General features: G+C 41.9%; 1 protein-coding gene across 7 annotated transcripts in view; it reads right to left on the bottom strand.

Moving 5' to 3' along the window:
• tle2a (TLE family member 2, transcriptional corepressor a) overlaps positions 1-9,837 on the bottom strand; it is a 62,235-nt gene extending 52,398 nt beyond the window's left edge. For 6 of the 7 annotated variants that reach the window (XM_015971398.3, XM_015971399.3, XM_015971400.3 and 3 more), the window contains exon 1: positions 9,345-9,515. In XM_015971398.3, the coding sequence (XP_015826884.1) occupies positions 9,345-9,368 (24 nt within the window). In that variant the 5' untranslated portion in view covers positions 9,369-9,515. Of the gene's footprint in view, positions 1-9,344 lie in introns of all 7 variants that reach the window. The other variant, XM_054752409.2, reaches the window with a different exon arrangement.
• Between the last annotated feature and the right edge of the window lie 12,922 nt (positions 9,838-22,759).

Below are 22,759 nucleotides of genomic sequence, written 5' to 3'. Positions count from 1 at the left end.
CTAAAACATAAATCTGAAGAGAACTACATTTTCTAACTGAAGGTGGACGCCTTTTATGCAAGTTTTAACCTGAGATCAACTTATATTTAAGAAACAAGTTTATAGCTCACTATGTCCAATCTTGTATAGTTGTAGGAATAAATGTTATTAGTGCCTCAGCTGTTGCTACTCTGTACTTTTAACATTGATTGAGTAGAAGTAATTCTCTTTAATTGTGAAGGTTGAGCAAGGACAGACGGAAATGTTGGTCAGCCGATCAATCGGGCCAACATTTTACATTTTATATATATATATATATATATATATATATATATATATATATATATATATATATATATATTGGCATTGGCCGGCTTTAGTGAAGCCAATTTAAAATCAGGCACATCCAAGGGTAGCCTGGAGCTACTCGCAAATTCTATTTAAATTAGGAATGTTAGATATTTTCTGTTTGCCATTAATATCAGCCAATATTGGCAATATAATTTATTCAATCTTTTAATGACCCAACCTTTACATACCATACACATATACAAACTATTCAGCAACTTCTCTCTTTCAACATGTCAAAATATGACAGAAAGTTTGTGATATTTTGGGATGGAGCGACAATAATTTGCATGTACTTGATTTTAAAATTTGGTGGTGCAAAAAATTAAGATTCATCACTTGGTTACATTAAAAGTTCTAAAACCTAATTCAGGCTCAGAAATGTTTATTCACTGTTGTTATTAGCAACATTTTGCATGAAACTAAGGCAGAAAACATCTAGATATCGGCCAAGAAAATCTGCAGCACATATCAGCCATCGGCTGATCAAGACCTCACATATCGGCGTCGGGATCGGCAATTGAAAAACCTATATTGGTCGATCTCTATGGTTGATTCCAGCAGTTTCAGATATTTTACTAAAAGTCAAGTAAACACATGAACAAGTGCAGGCAAAAACATGTTAACCCACCTTTCTTCAGAAGGTAATAAATTACAATCAAACCTCAAACCAAAGTCGATGACTAAAATATCTCTGTTGGCCTCTCTGAAAGACACAAGAGTGAATCTCATAAACCAAAGTATGTCTGGGGAACACAATTATCAGCAGGATTTAGATGTGCCACAAATGTCAGACATTACCTTAAAATTATTCAATAACTGCCTATGTGTCTGAATCCACATTACTATGGGGGTTCACCAGCAGATCTATAATGCTGTGCCACTAGCACTACCAACTTTGTTTCTTTCCATGAAGTCAACAAAAGAATTCTGTAATTTCCACCTCCCTGGGATGAGAAGATGACTTGAAGCTGCATCCCTTCATTTAGCCCAAGCCATTAGTCAAGCCACTAATTACACTGCTTACCCACAGAGTCAAACATCAGCGTAAACACCCACCAAGCTCTCTCCCTTTTCCGCCAGATTACTAACAAGGATGCAGTGACAATAGGTCTAAACCAGAAAAGTGGGTCTGAATATGTGTGTGGAAGTGAAAAACACATAAATGCACACAAACTCATCTCTGAGGCCATTCTACTTGTCACGGCGTTGTCTTAGCTCCAAAAGCATTAAAGTCTCGTGTCAAATTATTCAAACGTGACAGTTATTCAGTGCCAGACATTTGAATTGTTAAAGCAGCTTGCAGCATGGAAGAAATGTTGCCCTCCTCCCCCGTCATACATCAAGTAACCATCCACTTGGCTGTGTGCTGCAGAAATTTCCTGGTAATCTCTCAGTGATTACTTCACATAGAGGGTCTGCGAGGCACCTGTTTCATTAATGCCACACATCTTTCTTTCTCAGCCCCCCCCCCAATTCTTGTCGTCTTCTTCCTCCCGCAAGCCTCATTATTCAAATTTCCCTGCTGTCAGCCCACATTAGCAAAGCACTATGATTTGTCAGCTGGCTTAATTGCTGGAGGTGCCTTCTCTTATTAGGTAACCCCCTTGGCTCGTTTGTTCCTTCCACCGAGACGCACTTCCACAACAGCATGTGTAAACCCTTCTTTCCCTTCATTTCCCCTGGCCTTTTCGTTCCCTCTCCCTAATTGCTGGCTGACCAAAGCGGGCTAGCTGCTGATCGATACCTGCACTCCAAACCACTGGACAACAGCAGTGATAAAGAGCTAAAAGCATGGCTTGCCTTATGCTAGCGCTAACGTTTGAGATTCATATTGGCAACTCAAATCCACCATTCCTCTGGGACCCAACCTTTATCAGTTCATACAAATCCAAAATTTACTCCCAGCCTAAAGCTGTTGAGGCCTTGAAAATGTATTAAAATTTCCAAGATTAGACCATGGGATGAAATTGTTAACGTTCCAGGATTATTCCATCTACGTTGTTACTCCAATTTGAGGCCTTTTACAAACTCAAGGACTTGTTTAATGTTCTGTTTAAAGCACAACAGTGATCTGGCAGTATGCTCATCTTTTATGAAAATTGCTCTCACACACATATCAGTACTGTATGTACTGGGGCAAACGTCATCTACATACATACTTTCTTCCAGAGGAATTGCATGTATTATTTTAATTCAAACTTTATTCCAGCTTGGTTTGCAAATAAAAGCACACTAATACAATTCCAGCTGATTCTGGTTTCTTGTATTTTTCTAGGATTTTTCTCTTAGTAATGACACCATTTTTATAGCTCAATTTCATGTGCGAGAGCTATTTATTTAGCACATATGGAAAACTAAATGTTTATTTATAAGTAACTTGTATTTATTTACAGACACCTTCATCCATATTGTGCCAAAAGGTCTCAAACATTTATTCTAAAAATCTTGAGAAAAATATGTTTGCAGAGGGCATTTCCACTATGCAAACATTATTTATACACACTTAGGTTGGAACTTGGTTTTGCTACATGCTGAACACAGTAACCTTACAGCATTGTTTGATGAGGTTGGTGAAAATTACAGTGTAGTTATCTTCTTTTACACCATTATTTAAAAAGGGGCAGTTGACCGAAAAAACATGTTTTAAATTATTTCTGATTATAATCGGTCAATAATTTTCATGCAGACTGATAATGAAAACAGTCTCATCACTATTTCCCAACCCTGGTCCTCAGGTCACATGGACCTAAATGTTTTCTATGTCTCTGCTTCAGCACACCTGATTTACATTGCCTTCTCAGGAGAACATCAAGTGCTGCAGATGCCTGTTAATCACCCAGTCATTTAAGTCAGGTGTGTGGCAGCAACGAAACACTGGAGTTTAAAAAGGCAACGTGGAAAGCATGCAGGACAGTGTGTCCTGAGTAGGGATGGGTACCTTTGACATTTGAATTGATCCGGTACTAATTCCCGGTACCTAAGAATCGATACCGGTACTTAACGGTACCAATTTTAGATACTTTTGAGTGTTTAATATTTTAATTCTCTTTTATAATAAAATATGTATTTTCTCAATATATAACCATATTTGATAAATATCACGATAAATAACATACAACTGTTTGTATTTTAAAGTTAAAGTTAAAGTCCCATTAGTTGTCACACACACAGGTGTGTGTGCGAAATTTATTCTCCGCATTTGACCCATCCCCTGGGGGAGCGGTGAGCTGCAGACAAGCCGCGCTCGGGAACTATTTGGTGGTTTAACCCCCCAATCCAACCCCTTAATGCTGAGTGTCAAGCAGGGAGGCATTGGGTCCCATTTTTTCAAAGTCTTTGGTATGACCCGACCAGGAATCGAACCCTGATCTCCCAGTCTCAGGGCGGACACTCTACCACTAAGCCACTGAGAAAGGTATGAACATCTTAGGTGTGTTCTTGCTGTGTCTTTGTAAATCCATGCTTTCGTTCTTTTTTAAACACAGAAACAGTTTTGTTTACCTGTTTGTAGCTACGGTTTCGCCGACAGCTGCCGGCTTCTTCAGGCTGACGCTGATGGTGGCGCGTCACTTCCTTCTCCGAGGGACGACGGAGTTTACACGCTGGACCACGCATGGGACTGCATCGTCGGAGAGGGGAGAGCGGGCAGTAGAGGGCGACAACGTCCTCTGCTGCCCGCAGATAAACGGAGAAGGAAGTGACGCGCCACCATCAGCGTCAGCCTGAAGAAGCCGGCAGCTGTCGGCGAAACCGTAGCTACAAACAGGTAAACAAAACTGTTTCTGTGTTTAAAAAAGAACGAAAGCATGGAAGGTATGAACATCATCCTTGTAGTTTTATAAGCTGATAATTAAACTGAAGCAAACATCTTTACTGTGAACTAAATTTACTGTGTATCTTCATTCCTTTTGCCGTCCTTATTCATTTGATTTTTCCTACTGGGAAGTTAGAATATCCGAGGAGAAAGCAAACGCACCATTAGCTGATAACAATGGTGGCAATGGAAGCTAATTTATCAAGCTAACATTATCTTAAACAGTTTATTTAGCTGCTGGAGCAGATTAAAACAATGATGCCTCACACTTAGATCGTTGTCGCTGATTTCATGTTCACCCAATCACCCGTCGCATTTAGTTAAGTGAAGCCAAACTTTAGAGCGCGTTCATGTTCTTCAAGTCGGAAATTTGGAGTTCCGAGGAGAAAGCGAACGCACCATTAGCGGAACGGAAGCTAACAAATCAAGCTAACGTTATCTTAAACATTTCATTTGCCTACCGGAGCAGATTAAGATGAGGATGTCTCACTTAGATCGTTGTCGCTGGTTTCATCATCACCCAGTTACCCATCACATATAGTGAAGTGGACCCAAGCTTTAGCTTTCGTTCTTTCTACCATGCTGCTCTGTTTACAACTTGCTCACAGGGACTGACGACATAACGCTCTTGCGCATGCACAGCTGTCTAAGCAAGTTCTCGTTATAAAGAACCGGTACCGAAACAAGGCACCGTTTCAAATGACATGAATCGGTGCTCAGTCGGTACCATGGAATTCGGTCTGTACCTTAAAAAGTACCAAATTCGGTTCCCATCGCTAGTCCTGAAGACCAGGGTTGGGGAACAGTCTCTTACACCCATCTCCTGCAATAGCTTCTGATAGAAATTAGACTGTGAAACTCTAGGAGCTGAAAACCCTCACATATCTATGTCACACTGAATATGCATTCATAGCTTCACCCTTCTTGGCTCATGCTCACCCACAGGAAGGCTTTTGAGAAATAATTTGCAGTGAGGAAAGAGAACAGAGTGTCTTGGCGGTGGTGACTTGGCATCATGGCTGAACGCATTCTGTTAGCTAATCAGAAGCGAGGTGTGTGTGCTTATCATTAATAATAATGAGTAATCCTGCTGTTTTAAGCCCACCTCTGCACAATCAAATTCTGCATCTCAGAACAGGAGCATCATAGCTTTTTTTAATGACTCATGACTCAATGAAGTCTATTCTAATCTATAAGGCATTAATTTATACTAGAAAACAATGAAAATGTACTGATTTAATGAGTAAACCACACCTTTAACATTGCATCATGCAATGGCAAATGGCATTGAAAGAGAACTAGACTTTTCTCTGGTCCATTCATAAAACATGACACAATAATTGTTGCTCTCAAAGACCCTTCTGGGAATGAAAACCAAAGGGATTTAGGTTTGAACAATTGGTTCATAGCTTAATCGGTCACTTTTCTTTGAATGCTAAACATCTGAATAAAGCAGCATGATACAATGTGTAGTTTTTAACCATTAATCTCTGGAAACATCATTGAAATGTTTTTGAAAATGAATGAAATGATGCCCAGTTGTTGACAATTATTGGCAGCTTCATAACATACTACTAAAATTGGGTCTAAAATACATAGGAGTGGGTTTAAGTCTCTGAGCGACACCATATTAGACGCAACGTTTCCTTCTACGGGAGCCCGTGAGGACAAAATGCATTTACTGATTTGTAACAAGTGCAGGGTTTCCCCCAGCACTTTACAAGCCATTACAAGACTTTGCTTGGTCCCCCGCCAGGCCAGGCGTTCGTCCACCCCCTGCCAACAGTCATGGACGTCACACAGTAGCGGAACAAGCCGCGCGCTCCTCCTCTGCTGTCACGAACAATGGAGGAACGAACCGCATGATGTGCGTGGTGTCATCTGAGTACTCTAATCGTAAAAGAAAATTCTCCATCAAGCCCTGATGTTAAAGGAATAACAATGGCAGCTCCAGGGCTTAGGAAAACATGTAAGGGTAATTTTACTGTTACATATTCCTGTGTGGATATCAGTCCCAATAAGGTCACATTCTTTGCTGACAACAACTTTTAAAAGCTGTCTTGGTGTAATTTATCATCTTTACCAATCATCTAAACCCAGTGAGAGCCTAAAGAGCACTGAGGCCAAACAAATTATTTAGATGCAGAGCATGAATGCTTAGTGTCTGTGATATAATAGTCTATAATGTATTTCAGTCCAAAGAAATCAATACTGATATTCTGGACATCAATATCACAGCAAAAATACCTTTTTATATCATTATCGTCGTTTTTATTATTTCTAGAGAACTATTCAGTCACCCCAGAGGGGTAAAATACAACACAAAACTATGGGAGCAAATACTGGTGTATAAAAACCATTAAAGTAAGAAAAATGTCTTCTAAATCACGACACAGCAGGAATAACAAAAACAAGACGAGAACAAAAAAAGCCAATTAAACCTAAGAGTTAGTGAATAAAATCGAGTTTTAAAATATTGGAGTGAAGAAGCTTGCCGTACATTCAGTGGAAATGCATTCCAAAGGTTTGTGGCCATAACAGAAAAATCCTGATCACCTTGTGGCATTGTGCCTTAACCCAAGAACCAAAAGGCCCGACCCTTATGCAGCCCCAGGAAATACCAAAAAGGCTAAAAGTAAATGATCAAGTGTTTGAGTTGTGTCCCTTTTAGCGTTTGTTCTAAATGTTCCTGGATAACAAGACTTTACACTTATTTCAAGTCATAATCAAGAACCTGAGCTTCTATTAAGAATGTGTAGTGATAAAGTGTAGATCTTAATTCTGTTTCCAAACCTTTGACAGAAAAATGTCGATGGAAAAAACTATGTAAACTTAACACATGATGTTTTGTCAAACTCATCTTTGCATGAACGCTTCATGTTATTTTATTTTGCCGTCCCAATGAAGTCAACTTCCATGCCTTCTGGTGGCTTTAAATAAGAATCAGCACAGAAAGAGGGGAAAACCTCCCCAGTGACATTAGATGGGCATCAAAAAAGTGTGTTCTTTTTAATTATGATCTCAATACAACTTCTGGAGCATCTTACATCAATATTTTTCTTTGTGTATCTTTTTCAGTTTGTGTTTTTATGCACACCTACTCCAGGTTCACCTACGTCTATTCCAGTGCTCTCTATCCATGTTTTGTTGTAAGCCAATGTCTCGATGTCACAAAATATCCTACAAATGTGTAGCTTTAACAAGTATCTACCAGCAAGTTTAACCTTTTTATCAACAACTTTTAAAAGAATCAGTTGTCCACAGTTGAGAATCAAACACAAAAGATACTGCTAAGTGTTAAGACCAACCTTACTATGACCTCTGTCCCACAGACAATGTAAAAAATGCCTTTGAAAGAACACCGAGGATTTAAGGGAGCCAGTCATGCCTGTAGTGCCCAATACCAAGTATCTGTTTATCTGCTGCTCTTGGCGTCAGGCTGTATCCCAAAGTCATCTGAGAACCTACAAAAACTTTAAGCTTTTAATGGAATTCACGTGGCGTTTGTAATTTTGACGCCACAGTGAGGGGGGTTTCAATCATTAGCATGTAATTAGATTGTTGTTTTCTGTATTATTTTCACCATATTTGTGAGATTTGTCAAGAAAAACAGTTAAGTTCTGCTCCTTAGACTCAGGTAGTGTGTGTGTGTGTGTGTGTGTGTGTGTGTGTGTGTGTGTGTGTGTGTGTGTGTGTGTGTGTGTGTGTGTGTGTGTGTGTGTATTTGCCATGAAAAATATAACGTTTCCGCTTTACATAAAGAGTCAAAAAGAAGGCTTGTTGTATAAAGATTAAGTTTAGTTAATAGCTGAAGCGTCTTTTTTCCTCCCATGTTTAAAAAATGCAATTTAATAGAAAAACTGGGTCATTTTTGACACATTATTCTAAGAAGTGTGAGCTACATACTTAACGCAGTATACAGGTCAACTCCATCACAACACTTGAATAGTCAGTGATGACAGGTTACTGCCGCTCTCGCGTTTTCACAGATTAAATAGTTTGCAGGATCGAGTGGCCCTTCACTTCGAGGTTCAGACAAGAGCTCCTGATGGCCGGGGACTGTAGTGACGACTGTTGAGATTTGTGGAGAGCTGAAATGAGACGGAGCCGCCGGTCAAAGCGTTCCACCCAGACCCGCCGCAGTCACATACTCTCACCCCAGGACGCCTGCCCATACATTAAGATGTGGTTTGGAGCTCTCACAGGAACACAGCAAGAAGAAGGCTGGATGAGAGGGATTGGGTTTACAGTGCAAACCACAGACCCACAGTCTGCCTCCTGTGCTGCCTTCCTGCACTTAGCTGTACTACATACACAGCTGTTGGTGTGTGCATGTGTGTGATGTTTCTGTGTGTTTGGGGAAGGGGGTCTCTTTATCAGACAAAAATAGAACTTTGTTGAGCATTTTTGGCATTCCACACAAACTCTACAGAAATGTAAAAAGATCATGCCTTTCTGAGTTCCTCTACTTCACTGTGTGCATAATCTGTCACTGGCATAGATGTCAAAACACTGTGAGGGGGTGGGGCACAGCGTGGCACGACTGAGGGATGTAGAAGAGGGTTAGGCAAATGAGCAGGTCCTAATTAATACTTCTCAGTAGAGGACCAGTGTTTATGTATTTGAGTCAGCTGAAAAGCTCTTCATCCAAACTTGACTAAAACAAATTAGAGCCATGCAGCGTGATTATTTTCTCCTAACCTTACAGAAATGAATCAATAAATCAGGGTTCAAACTGTTGACCTGATTGTTTTATCTCCACGAGTCACTGGAGATGGGTAGATATTCAGAAGAAGGCGAGACTCAATTCCTCCCCCACCTCTCACAACTCCTCATCAGGGGACAAAACACTCACTTTCATCATGTGGGTCACCTGAACAATAGTGAGGAGATGGTAGGAAGTTTCTGACCAGGTGGTGGTGACCAACACGAGTCACACTAAAGATAATCAGCAAAGTTCAACGTTGTTCGAGCAATACTTAATGCCACATGTCTGGCCATCATTTGTTAGATTATTTATTAACAACAGCCTGTTCAGAGTTCTTTATGACAAAAGAAGAAGTCAGAAACCACCAAGAACAGGAAAAAGCACATTTATACTCCTGAATTAACTAAATGGTTTTTACAGCCTTGTATGGCATGGAGACACATTATCATAGTAGCACAATTCAATGTTACATAGCAGCTAGAGCTTCCTTACCGGTGGTCGGTTCTGAGGAAACATTGTTGCCGCCGACTTGCGCGCGAGCCTATGTGTGCGCGTGTGTCCTCGCCGTGTTTTTGTCCTTCTTCTTCGTCTCTTTGGGGACAGCGAGCTTCGTCGAGGAGAAACCCGAGCAGCCGACGTACAACCGAGTCTCTCACACAGGCATTTGGCCTGCTTTCAAAGATAATGGCAGAGCTAGTCTCGACTCGTTCCTTCTCGTGCTCAAGACTCCTTTGTTCTGGGTTATATATCTCTCCCCAACCCCACACACACTCACACACACACCAACCACTCGACGAGTAGAGTAGAGGACGGGGGAGAGCGGAGGAGAACCGTCCGGTCAGAGGGAGCTCTCCTTTCCCAGAGTCCGCAACTTCGCTTCCCGGTGATTTCTGGAACGAGAAGGATCTCCCTCTTCGGTGTGTTTGTGCTGCATAAAGGCCAGAGGAGGAGGAGGGGGGTGCGGTTAGCTTGTGGCTTCGTAGACGGACACACCACCAGCACACTCAATACAGCCGCAGCCTCTTTTGTCTCTCTCGTTGGCCTGCACTCCCTTCACAATACTCTCCCAGCCCCTCGCTGCTGCTCCCACTCCCCCTGCTCTCTCATCCTCCTCCATGGGACCTTCTGAGACTCCCAAGACGCTCCTTCTCCTCAATAATTTATTCTATAAATCCAATACTCATTAATGCCCTCTTCTCTGTCGTTTAACAGCAAAATAAAATAACATTTATAACAAACGCATCGTGTTTTTCCTTCAGAGCAACCTCGGTAGCTTGTGCTGTTAGCGTTGCTATTAGCTTCACCCGCGCGCAGCCACGTAATTGAAAACCCATCCGATCAAATGGGACTTTTTAATACATAAAATGTCCAGAAACTCATCCTAACAACGAGTTTCTGAGGAATTGTTAGGTGATTGAATGAAGTCTCCACGTGGGGCTCGGACACGGCACGGTAAACACTGGTGAAGCGAACCAATGAGGTTTCAGGAAGCCCCACGTGGGGTGTGGTGACCGTTTGCTGATTGGACGAGATAGCTGGCTCAGTGCTTCATACGTCAATCACACGGGGCTGTGTGAGGTTAACCCTTTCCTGGGTGCTGCTGGGGTGATTGAGAATGAGACTTGTGCGGTTTACTGTATCAAGATTCAGTGGTTTCCCCATTTTCTCCCCACAAAACCGAGTAAGGCATTAAGAAATATTAGTTTCTTTCATTTTATGGAGATAAATTACCTGTGCACTAACACCTGATTCATTAATTTAATAGGCGGAGCATAAATCATACACACAAAAATGCCAAACAGAACAAAACAGAATTTCAGTGAGGAACCAGGAGCACTACAAGGATAATGACTCATGGTGAATATGCATTTTGTATCTTCGTAGAAAGACAGATTATTCAGGAGAAGAAGGGAAAACACGGTGAAAAAATTTGGTATTCTGGTGGCATGACCCCTTTAGCTGGGCTCATAATTAGAGAAAGAGATATTGAAAAAGCAATTTCTGACAGTGGAAATCACAACCTGCCAGAGGTGGAGTTGGAAAATATAAATGTGTGTGTGTGTGTGTGTGTGTGTGTGTGTGTGTGTGTGTGTGTGTGTGTGTGTGTGTGTGTGTGTGTGTGTGTGTGTGTGTGTGTGTGTGTGAGAGAGAGAGAGAGAGAGAGAGAGAGAGAGAGAGAGAGAGAAGGCAGCAGGGGGGTGGGAGGATGGTGGGGAGGAGGAAGAGAATAAAGGATGAAGGACGGCAGGGGGGATGCTGAGAAAGACGAGCCAGTGGGAGGGTTGGGAGATTGAACGAGAGCTGCACACGGGTGATGAAAAAAGTGTGTGTGTGTGTGTGTGTGTGTGTGTGTGTGTGTGTGTGTGTGTGTGTGTGTGTGTGTGTGTGTGTGTGTGTGTGTGTGTGTGTGTGTGTGTGTGTGAGTGGTGGGCAGAGAAGTGAGGGAATGAAAATGAGAGAAGGGAAGAAACGGGAAGGAAGGAGAGGAAGAGAGAGAAAGAAAAATTTTATTGGAATTTTTTCCCATGAATTTTAATGCACAGCTCTGGTCTCCCTCCAGGATTCTGGGATCACATTTATTAGAAAAAAGTCATGAGGAATGCAATGCTTTTCGTCTGTTGCTGCACAGCGGGACTCTTCATGTTGTGTGCGTTATGTGGGTTGTTGTTGTTGTTGTTGTTGGGGGTGGGGGTGGGGGGAGGGGGTCTTTGGGATGTATGAGTCTGTGCTGTGTGGTGCTGGAGTGGAGGGTTTGATAATATAGATGCTAGAAAATGATAAGTGAAGGACACATATTATTGCTATTGGCAGGTCAGATGAGGGAGTGTTCCAGGTCTGTGTGTGTGTGTGTGTGTGTGTGTGTGTGTGTGTGTGTGTGTGTGTGTGTGTGTGTGTGTGTGTGTGTGTGTGTGTGTGTGTGTGTGTGTGCGTACTTTGGCAGAGCTCCAATGATTGAACACACTACAGCTCAGTCAGGACAAAGCAGTCCCACAACAAGAGGGAACAGCCATAAATGTGCATATCCTTTTGGTTTTAGCTCATTTTTATGAGGATGATAGAAACATTTTGGTCAAATGCATCTGTAATGAACATGTGCTGCCTCAAAAGGTGAAAGAGTGGACAGTGTGTTAGGTATCAGGTGGTCAAATTATCACAGAGCAGCAAAATATCAAGTGGGACAAGAATAAATGAAAAGCGTGTAAGAAGAAGAAGAAGAAGAAAAAATATTTTCTATACTACCTCTCAAGAAAAAAAAATCATGAGGTGCTTCACAAAAACAAAAATAATTTTTAAATAAATAAAAGAATTTAGAAAATGATTAAACATATGTTCAAATGAGCTAAGATAGACAAGTGTGATTAAAAAATATGCAAAGAAAGAGAGCGAGTGAATAGGAAAGAGGGAAATCAGTGGATCCTGAGGAAGCTGGAATAGGTAGGAGAGCAGAATAAGGAGAGAGTGGTGAAGAAGTTCATACAAAAGCCAGCTTGAACAGGTGAGTTTTCAGCTGTGTAAGAACGATAAGTCCAGACATTTGTTTGACGGCCACAAGCTACGAATACAGTCGTCAAAAACGTCATCTACTTGCACGAAGACTTTGATCTAACTTCTCATGCAAAGCAAACACATTATATTTAAACAAACGTTCTGATTTGTTGGGAGGAAAGGGATTTACAAATGAGTCTGCATGTAACAACATGGATGTGTGGAGATGAGAGAATCATAATGCACAACATTCACGCGTTTATAATAACGCTCCATGACGATGACCAAAATGTAAAGCAGAAGCACCGTTTTTATCTGCCTTTTCCATGACTAACATAAGAATATAAGAAATGTGGGACATCTGTTTACTGTGTATTCTAACGGAGATCACACCTGCCCCCTATACAGAACTTGAACTGGTGGTTTATTTATAGGTCACATTGGATTTTATTCCCCTGTTTTTTTTAAAGATTAGAACAATGTATTCAGATGTGGAACTAAATGAAAAATAATTTAAATCTAAAAAAGGAAAGAAGAAATCAATGTGAAAAACATTAAATGTGGCAGACGCTGACCTTGTGACCTTTTACTGTGTAACATTATGTCTGGACTCCTATTAGGTAAAGACACCTGCACAACTTTTTATTGCAACAAACAAACGCAGGCATGAGCAGAGAAACTGTTTTGACTCTGTTTTCCAAAATAAAAGAACAAGGCTAATTTTGTTATATCCACAACTTTAACATAATCACCTGTGTGCAGAAAGGAAAACGTGCAAATGTGGAGGAAATCTGAAGCTTTAAGAAGTTCAGCTGCTGCAGAACATGGTTGTGTTTGGAACTCATCTTTTGGCTGAAGGACTGTAAAATGCCATAAAATAATACTTTTCATCATTCTCCTCGAATTCCAAAGGAGAAATAATGATAAAACAAAAAAAATGGTGTTGGAGCAGTTCAACGATAAAATCACAGTTAAGCCCTGATTGAAGGCAGCCAGACTTTAAAATGTCCTCTCATGGGAAACGGGTTGATCACAGAGCGCAGGTCGTAAACTTTTATGGGATTCCACCTTTTACCAACACCCCCACCCCTCGTTACCTCACCCCAATCTCCCTCATGCTTTCAGGTTGGGGTTGAGTGACGGGAGGACAAGGCCACAGCGTTGTCACGATGCTCCCCCCTCCAGTCCTATCCTCTCCCACCCCTCCCCCTCCCTTGTCCCTCATCAGACAAGCTGGGTGTCAGAACATAGACGGCATGGTGATTTATTGGTCTCTACTCCTCCGGGACCCCACCTCCCAACACTCACACACAATCTCAACCCTCCTTACAACTCCCTCCACCTTCCTCAATCCCCCCCCCCCCCCCCCCCCCACACACACACACACACCCCAATCCATTCTCTCCCCTTCTGTCCTCTCCTGCTGCATGGCCCCTAAGGGGAAAGAAGAGGTAATGACCCACATCAGCAGCAGCCATGCTCACATGCACACACACCCACATGCATGCACGCACACGCACACACACACATACATGCACACACCCACACACAAATGCACGCATACACACACACACACACACACACACACACACACACACACACACACACATGCATGCACGCACATGCACAGACACACACACACACACACACACACACACAAATGCACGCATCCACACACATGCCCCCCCCCCCCCCACACACACACACACACACATTTGCTCACATAAAACAGGCGCTGACACATTTACACCCACAGGCATGTGTATCTGGGATCTCAGGAATTCCGCCGCTGTGCCGTAACGTTGTTCCTGCTCAAAGGTCTCCTTCAGTCTTTGGACCACATAACACGGCACAGAGGAGAACAATGATGATCCGTAAACATAAATAAATAAACAAAACAAGGTTCTGTTTGAAAACAGGCCTGTGACTTAATCACAAGCTGTTGTGGAATCAAGACGATGGAACGCAGGCCTTCGGTTTGGAGTTTATGGAACAGAAGAAAAGAGTGACTTGAGTCTTCCTGCAGTCAAGAGGAACAAGATCGTCCAAACGTCTGTAACTGGAGCTGTTTGCACAATTTGGCCATGAAATAAAAAACTTATGTGCAGACACAGGTAACAATCAAGCGAAACTACTCTTTTGGTGTCTTGTTGCAAAGTAACTTTTTATATCTGAGAGAATTTCCTACACAAGGTCACTCATATTCTCCCTTTTCAGCTGCCGCTTTCATCTTCTCTGTTTTTTTAACAGTTGAGAGAGAAATGAGCATCTTTTCAAATGTGGACTTTTGGATGCAGGCAGCAAATCCACAAGTGAAGGCAAAATGAAGAGGTTCAATCTGAGCATTGACTTGCAAATGCCCCTGACAGCTCTCTGCTCACACTGTCACTCATCACACACAGCTGAGTGACGCTCTGCTGAGAGAAGTATGCAGCCAGTGTTGGAGGTCTCCACTTTACCTGAGTGCTGGCAGGCTACAGTTCAGGTGTTCGTGTAAATGTTTACTCATCACAGGAATGGATACATCAATTTTTTTTTTCATCCAGAGAAAGGAAAGAAATGTCACAAGAACTTCGTCACCAGAATTTTGCTGGAAATGTACAAAATCACAGTCGTTTGTGTGTGAGAAAGTCTTCAAAAGTAAAGGTTTTGTGGATTTTTGAGTTATAGTTCCTAAAGATTATTGCTTATTGCATAATATGGAAAAAAACTACTTTTGCATGTTTCTCTAGCTGATAAATCATAAAATAAACCCTAAATGGGGCACTTCTTTCATCAATATTATCAAGGGTTTAATTTCAGGATGCAGCGGCAACAAGGTGGAACACTGCGCCATGCTGCCACCTGCTGTTCAATAAAAAATAATGCAACATGCACGGGCTGAATCTTTGGTCTTTTGACATTTAACATTAAAATTTGCCTTTTTTAGTCATTATTGATACATTTGCTAGTAGTTCATATAATCAGTAGTGATGTAGTGAAAATGCAAACAAAAAGGTGGACGATTTTCAAACTGGCAGATATATTTATGTTGACTTGTAATCAATTGGGGACAGAAAAGTTAAGAATAAAATATTAAATTCCCATTAGCTGTCTCACACACTGGTGTGTGGTGACACTTGTTCTCTGCATTTGACCCATCCCTGGGGGAGCGGTGGGCTCCAGCAGTGGCTAACCCTCCAATTAAACCCCTTAAAGCTGAGTGTAAAGCAGGGAGACAACGGGTCCCATCCTTAAATTCTTATAAGACCGGACCGTGGACCCACGATCTCCCAGTCTCAGGGAGGACACTCATACCACTAGGCCACTGGCAATAATGGGACCTGGTACTGAATGCTCTAGTGCAACATCTCCATAGTTTCTGTGTAATGCACCACAAGATGTCACCATTACACCACAGACACTCAGTTCACTGGATTTTTTTTTTAGTTAGATTTAACACTTTACATTCAACCTAACAACAAATCTACAATTTTTAGGTATAAATTATACTTCAGTTTGACAATATGTGGAATGAGGTCAAGCTGCAATACAAACAAATGAAATCTAGGTAAAACTAAACCTGATTTAGAAATAGCCCATTCTACACAAGGAGTGCTTTAACTTTCTGTTGTTTAAAGAGCAAGTCACCCCCTACCAGATTCTTACTCAACTCCCACTTCCTGTTTGAAAAATGCAACAAATGCTGTTGCCTAGCAGACCAAGAGGGCAGAGACACTAACAAATACACACACGACATTGTGACATCATAATGTACCATCTAACATCATAGTGTACCTCTTAGCCAATAGCGATGGCAGATTTAAATTTAAATGCAGTGCAGTTTTTACCTGACAACGGCACAACACTGACAGTTTTAGGCAGAATATTTAAATTTTAACTAAGAAGAACTAAAATGCTGAATTATTGACTACATTTGCCAACAGCACGATCAGACACTCATTTATATAGTTTATCAGCCAAAAAATGTTGATTTGGAGTGACTTGCTCTTTAAGTGGAGTTTTTTTCCCCTTTTCTTTTTTTGCTGTAGTGTATCCTACTCCCATGTGAGAAGTAGAAGTGAGTTTTAGGTTTTCCAGATGCATTTCGCCAGCACAGCTTTGCTCGCTGCAGAAGTCTGCAGAATTCAACAAATATAAACCATCCTTTCCCAGATTCTTGGCACACAGGATCTCCACCGACATTTTCCTCGCTTACACGCTCTGCTCCTTCTCACTCTGCTGTTTTCTGGCACGGGAAGTCAATTTGCATTTTCCAGGGCAGACCAGATCAGATCCAGGCCCCCCACTTCCCCTTGTGGTCCTTCTGCTGCAGCTTCAATGATGGCAGCTGTGCGACAAATGAGAATGAACCAGTGCATCACATTCTCCACTTTTTCTATTCTAATGGTTTAATAAATGTTGTAATATTGAAAATAGCCCAACTATGAAGTAAAGAGAAACTCTGTAGTTGACAGAGTCAGAGCCATAACCCATCGACAGAGCCAATTTGACATTACTACCCCTTTTTCACACGTTCATGTTTTACTCAAACAATAGGTATGCATCAAATCATAAGTTTTAACTGTTATTATATATCTATTTGCATTTCTACTTGCATTGTTGTCCAAATGAACACATGCATAAATCCATCTAATGTCTGTAATCACATTAAATTAAAGTGGGATTCTAAAGTTTAGGCAGCCCCGTTAATCTTTTATTTTTTTTACTTAAGTTTTTTATTAAGTTTTTTAAATTTTTACACACAACCAAAAACAAAATACCAAAATAACCCACCCCCCTCACAGCACAGGCTAGCTCAAAACCACACACATCCACAATTCATAATAATTTCAAAACATACTGTCCAACAACTTTTATATCTTTTTACCAATAAAACCCAAAAAAATCATTCCAGGTATCAAATATGAGTCTTTTTTCCCTTCATTTTAGCAATTAATAATTCATAAGATGCAATCTCCAGCAATCGTTATTATCCAGTCTCTGTAAACGGGTAACTCAAAACTTTTCCATTTACTCAGTATGACTCTAGCTGCTGAAATAAAACCAGTCAGAGCCAGGGCCCCTGCCGTTGTAGATATATTCGGTACACACGACGCGTCTCCTAATAAACAAAGTCGAGCAGTTTCCGGGAGCGGTATATCCAACCACTCTTGCATTATATTCAATTTTGTTTTTCCAAAAAATGCCTTGTTAATCTTCATGATTTTCCTGTTTAAATTGTTGGTTGTTTTGATAAAATATTTCAGTAAAATCTATCATATAGAAGACACAGTGAAATTTGAGAAGTGATATGAAGTTTAAAGGATTTACAGAAAGTGTGCAATAATTGTTTTTTTAGACAGGTGCATAAATTTGGGCACCACAAAAAATAAATAAACTCAGTATTTATTAGATCTTCCTTTTGCAGAAATAGGGTTAGAGTTAGGGTATACTAGCTTCTAAATGTGTCCTATATCTACTAATGACAGTCTGGAATCTGGCTGAAAGTATTTTGGACCATTCTTCTCTAGTTCATTCAGGTCTGATGGCTTCTGAGCACGGACAGCTATCTTCAGGCGTGTTGCAAGCTTTTCAAAAGTGTGGGTGTTGAATCCCCCACATCCCCCACGGGTGTGACGCCCATGGCTATCTTTAACTCACACCACAGATTTTCAATAATATTCAGGTCTGGGGACTGAGATGGCCATTCCAGAACCTTCTACTTGTTCCTCTGCTTGAATGCCTTAGTAGATCATGAGCAGTGTTTAGGGTTGTTGTCTTGTTGAAAGATCCAGACCCGGTGCAGTTCAGCTTTGTCACTGATTCCTGGACATTGGTCTCCAGGATCTGCTGATATTGTGTGGAATCCATGCATCCCTCAACTTTAACAAGATTCCCAGTCCCTGCACTGGCCACACAGCCCACAGCATGATGGAACCACCACCATGTTTTACTGCAGGTAGCAGGTGCTTTTCTTGGAATGCTGTGTTTTTTTCCTCCATGCATAACATCCCTTGTTATTCCCAAATAGCTCAGTTTTATGTTTATGTTTATGTATTTAGCAGACACTTTTGTCCAAAGCGACTTACAAGTGATTATCGGTATGTTGCCCTTGAAGCTAACAACAACAATAACAACAACTTGACATCAATCATGGAGAGGAGGGAACAAGGAGTGGACGGTAGAGAGGGGGGACAGGTGCAGGAAGGTGCTAGTTAAGAAGAAGCTCTCTGTGTCATGGTTTTTTCTCTGTTAAGATATTCGACCCACATACAGTATGACTCTCAGGAGACCAGGAGATGTAGTAAAAAAATAGTTTATTAGAGGTGAGCGGAGGCTGGCAGGGATGGGCTGGTTCCGGAGCTAGAGATTGGATCACTGGAAGAAATGACACATGAAATGATGATCGGGACGGGGAGATACTTATATATATAGTGGGGAGAGTTCTTACTGAGATTTGGTTGTAGCAGAGCGTGGGTGAGCCGGTACCGGGGCTGTGGGTCGATGTGGAGGTTCCGGAGCAGTGAGGCGAGTTGTTGGAGGGTGGACAGGAGACGCACAGGAGGAGAACAGGGCCAGGGAGGATTCAGCCGTGGTTCAGAAGATCCGAAGTGAACTGCAGAGGCTTGTATGAGACTTCCACACAAAGGCGTAATCCAGAACGGGTTCTTAGGAATCATGTGATGACAACAGAGGTTTCAGGGAACAAACTAGAATAGGTTTCAATAAACAGGAACAGATTCAGGTGGCTGGACGTTACCACTAAGGCAAACAATCTGGCGCTGAGTGGCTGGTTCACTGGCTCCTTTTTTCCTCCCGTCTAATTACATGATGTGCTGCAGGTGAGCAGGATGACTCTGCAGCCGAGGTAATTAGCTGGATGGAGTCTCCTTAAGTGTCTCCCTAGCCCTCCAACAACCTGTGAAGAAGAAACGAGAACCCACAAACCCCAGTACCTGACACTCTGAAGAGCAGGGTCTTCAGGAGTTTCTTGAAAATTGAAAAGGAAGCCGCAGTTCTGGTAGTGCTTGGAAGGTCATTCCACATTTGTGGAACGATGCATGAGAAGAGTCTGGATTGTCCTGAGCGTGGTGTAGGCACTGCTAGCCGATGATCCTGTGATGACCGGAGCGGCTGGGCCGCTACGTTAGCCTTTGCAAGAGGATTCAGGTAGATGGGAGCCGTACCATCTTGGACTTGGTATGCTAGTGTTAGCAATTTGAATTTGATGCGTGCTGCTAGCGGTAGCCAGTGGAGCTCAATGAACAGAGGGGTGACGTGTGCTCTTTTTGGCTGATTGAAGACCAGACGCGCCGCTGCGTTCTGGACCATTTGAAGAGGTCTCACAGTACAGGCTGGAAGACCAGTTAGAAGGGCATTGCAGTAATCGAGGCAAGAGATGACAGTAGATTGCACCAGGAGCTGGGTGGCATGTTGTGTTAGGTATGGTCTGATCTTTCGTAAGTTATACAGTGCAAAGCGGCATGAATGAGCAACAGAGGCAACATGATCTTTAAAGGTCAGGTGTTCATCAATCACAACACCCAGATTTAGAACTGCCTTTGAAGGAGCCAGAGATAGGAAGTCATTTCGGATTGAGATATTGTGCTGTATGGATGGTTTTGCTGGGATGACAAGTAGTTCAGTTTTAGAGACGTTGAGTTGGAGATGGTGGGATTTCATCCATTTTGATATGTCAGAGAGACAGTTCAATATTCGTGCTGAGACAGTGTGGTCGTCCGGTGGAAATGACAGATAGAGCTGGGTGTCGTCTGCATAGCATTGGTAGGAGAAGCCATGTGATCGAATGATCTCACCCAGTGAGGTGGTGTATATGGCAAAGAGAAGAGGTCCTAGTACAGAGCCCTGGGGGACTCCTGTGGCAAGATGGTGCACGGTAGAGGATTGTCCAAGCCAAGATACTCTGAATGATCGTCCTGTGAGGTACGATTCAAACCAGGCATGTGCTTTCTCTGTGATGCCCATGGTAGAGAGTGTGGACAAATGGAAGCCATGGTTGACAGTGTCATCAGTCCACAGCACCTTTTTCCAAAATGAAACTGGCTTGTCCAAATGTACTTTAGCAAGCTGCTCTGTTTGTGCTGTGGGCAGAGAAAAGACTTCCTCTGCATCACTCTCACATACAGCATCTCCTTGTGTAAAGTGCACCGAATGGTTGAACAACCCACAGTGACTCCATCTGCAGCAAGATGATGATGCTGTAGATCTTTGGTCTGTGGGTTGACTCTGACTGTTCTCACCATTCTTCATTTCTGATTATCTGAGATTTTTCTTGGTCTGTCAGTTTGAGCCTTAAATTGAACAGTGCCCGTGGTCTTCCATTTCCTCAATATGTTTCTGTGGAAACAGACAGCTGAAATCTCTGAGACAAGCTTTCTGTCTCCTTCCCTTAAACCATGATGGTGAACATTCTGTGTTTTCAGGTCATGTTAGAGTGGTTTTGAGACCCCAATGTTGCTACTCTTCAGAAAGCATTTAAACAAGATGGAAAATTACAATTGACCCCCTTAAATACTCTTTCTCATAATTGGATTCACCTGTGTAGGGAGGTCGAAGGAACAGAGCTCACCAAACCAATTTTGAGTTACAATAGTTTGTTCTAAAAGTTTTGGAATCAATACAATTACAACAGTACCCATATTTATGCACCTGCCACCTACTCTATGTCTATAATCACATACAATTACACATACAGTGGGATGTGAAAGTTTCGGCATGATTTTCCTGTATAAATCATTGGTTGCTACAATAATAAATTCCAGTTAATTACGTCAAGTGAAGCGAAGTTTATAGGATTTACAGAAAGTGTGCAATAATTGTTTAAACAAAATTAGGCAGGTGCATAAATTGTGTGTGTGTGTGTGTGTGTGTGTGTGTGTGTGTGTGTGTGTGTGTGTGTGTGTGTGTGTGTGTGTGTGTGTGTGTGTGTGTGATTTCCCCCACATATCACAACATGCCCTATAGGTTAAAAAATTGTACGCAGCTTTGGATAAAAGCATCTGCCAAATAAATAAACACAAACTACACGTGGGTCTCTTTGCACGCAGCCTTTACAATATGCCCCCGTGTATTAGTACACCACATTTCCTGAGTACACATAAGGAGCAGGAACCCAGCTGATTATTTTTAATGGAAACTAATAACTCCAACATCCACGAGTACTTCCTCCAGTGGTTACTTCATTCCAGTCTGCAACAGGACGTGGGTCTGCAACACATCATTCAAAATAAGTCACAAAGATGCTTGTTTACCTCTCTAGTCCACAGTGGGACATGTTTCCCCCTCGCTCATAAATCTATAATGTCTCGCAATAGTCACAAAGCTCAGTGGCAAAAAGAAATATGTGTGTATGAGTGTGTGAGAGCGTGAATACATACATATATAAATCTCTCACCAGGGTCACTGGTGGCGAGGATGGCAAGCAGCCACATGAGCTGCTTCTGCAGCCTCTCCCTGGTCTGCCTGAGAGAAACGTGCCATTATCCACTCAGGCCCCTGCAGCCGGGCCCCAGAGCACAGGACTTCAGTCCACGATACAACACGCCAACTCCAAGTGACTTGAGACTGGAAGCTGGAAAAAAGGGAGCATCAGAGTCCTTTTTCACAGCTCTCGAGAGAAAAATGTCCCCGACTCAGTCCCTTTATGACACCTCTCTGGACATAAGACACGTATCTGTCTCATCAGAACTTGAGACAGTGATGTCATCAACTTCACCACACATCAAACGGCTGTGTTTCTCTGTTTATTATCACCTGCTACCAAAATGTGGGTGATTTAATGAAAGTGTCAGAGAATAATTCCAGGAATAATTCCAGGAAACAAGACTTTGGGGAAATTTTCTTAAGGAGAAAAAAAAAAGAGAGTGACAGTCTTAATTAAATAAGCAGCACATGGTGGCGCTCAATGATTCGCTTGTATCTCTTTTGTTACATGTTATATTCATTACAATTTTTACTACTTTCTTTGTCAGGTCTAAAAAAAGATTATAATCTCAATCTCAAATATTAACTTTGGTAATAAAGGGAATGAAGATGATTTTGGTTTAAAACTCAACCTCTCGGCTACTGTTTTCTGGATGCTAGTCCAACAACAGCTTTCCCTGTCATGAGTCAAGATGAGTGAGTTCATGAATGTTCAGTGACAGTGTGACGTAGATCTGTCAGGTTTTTCAAATCCTAGAGTTTCACCGCCTGTTTTCTATCAGAGGCTAATGCAGGAGATAGGTGTAGGAGACTATTTTCATGTTCAGCCTCACTGTGACCGATTATATGGCAGCCTGGACAAAAGGCATACACTCCTGTATAGATTCAGACAGAATGAAGTGGATGACAAATTATCCATCACATCTTTAGATTGTATTCACTCTGGTTTATTGAGTTTCAAGGACAAACAACTGCAAGTCTGACAGAAAGCAAAT

The sequence above is a fragment of the Nothobranchius furzeri genome, chromosome 8, assembly GCF_043380555.1.
Source record: "Nothobranchius furzeri strain GRZ-AD chromosome 8, NfurGRZ-RIMD1, whole genome shotgun sequence".
Taxonomy (NCBI): domain Eukaryota; kingdom Metazoa; phylum Chordata; class Actinopteri; order Cyprinodontiformes; family Nothobranchiidae; genus Nothobranchius; species Nothobranchius furzeri.
This window is presented reverse-complemented; position numbering and strand designations above follow the sequence as displayed.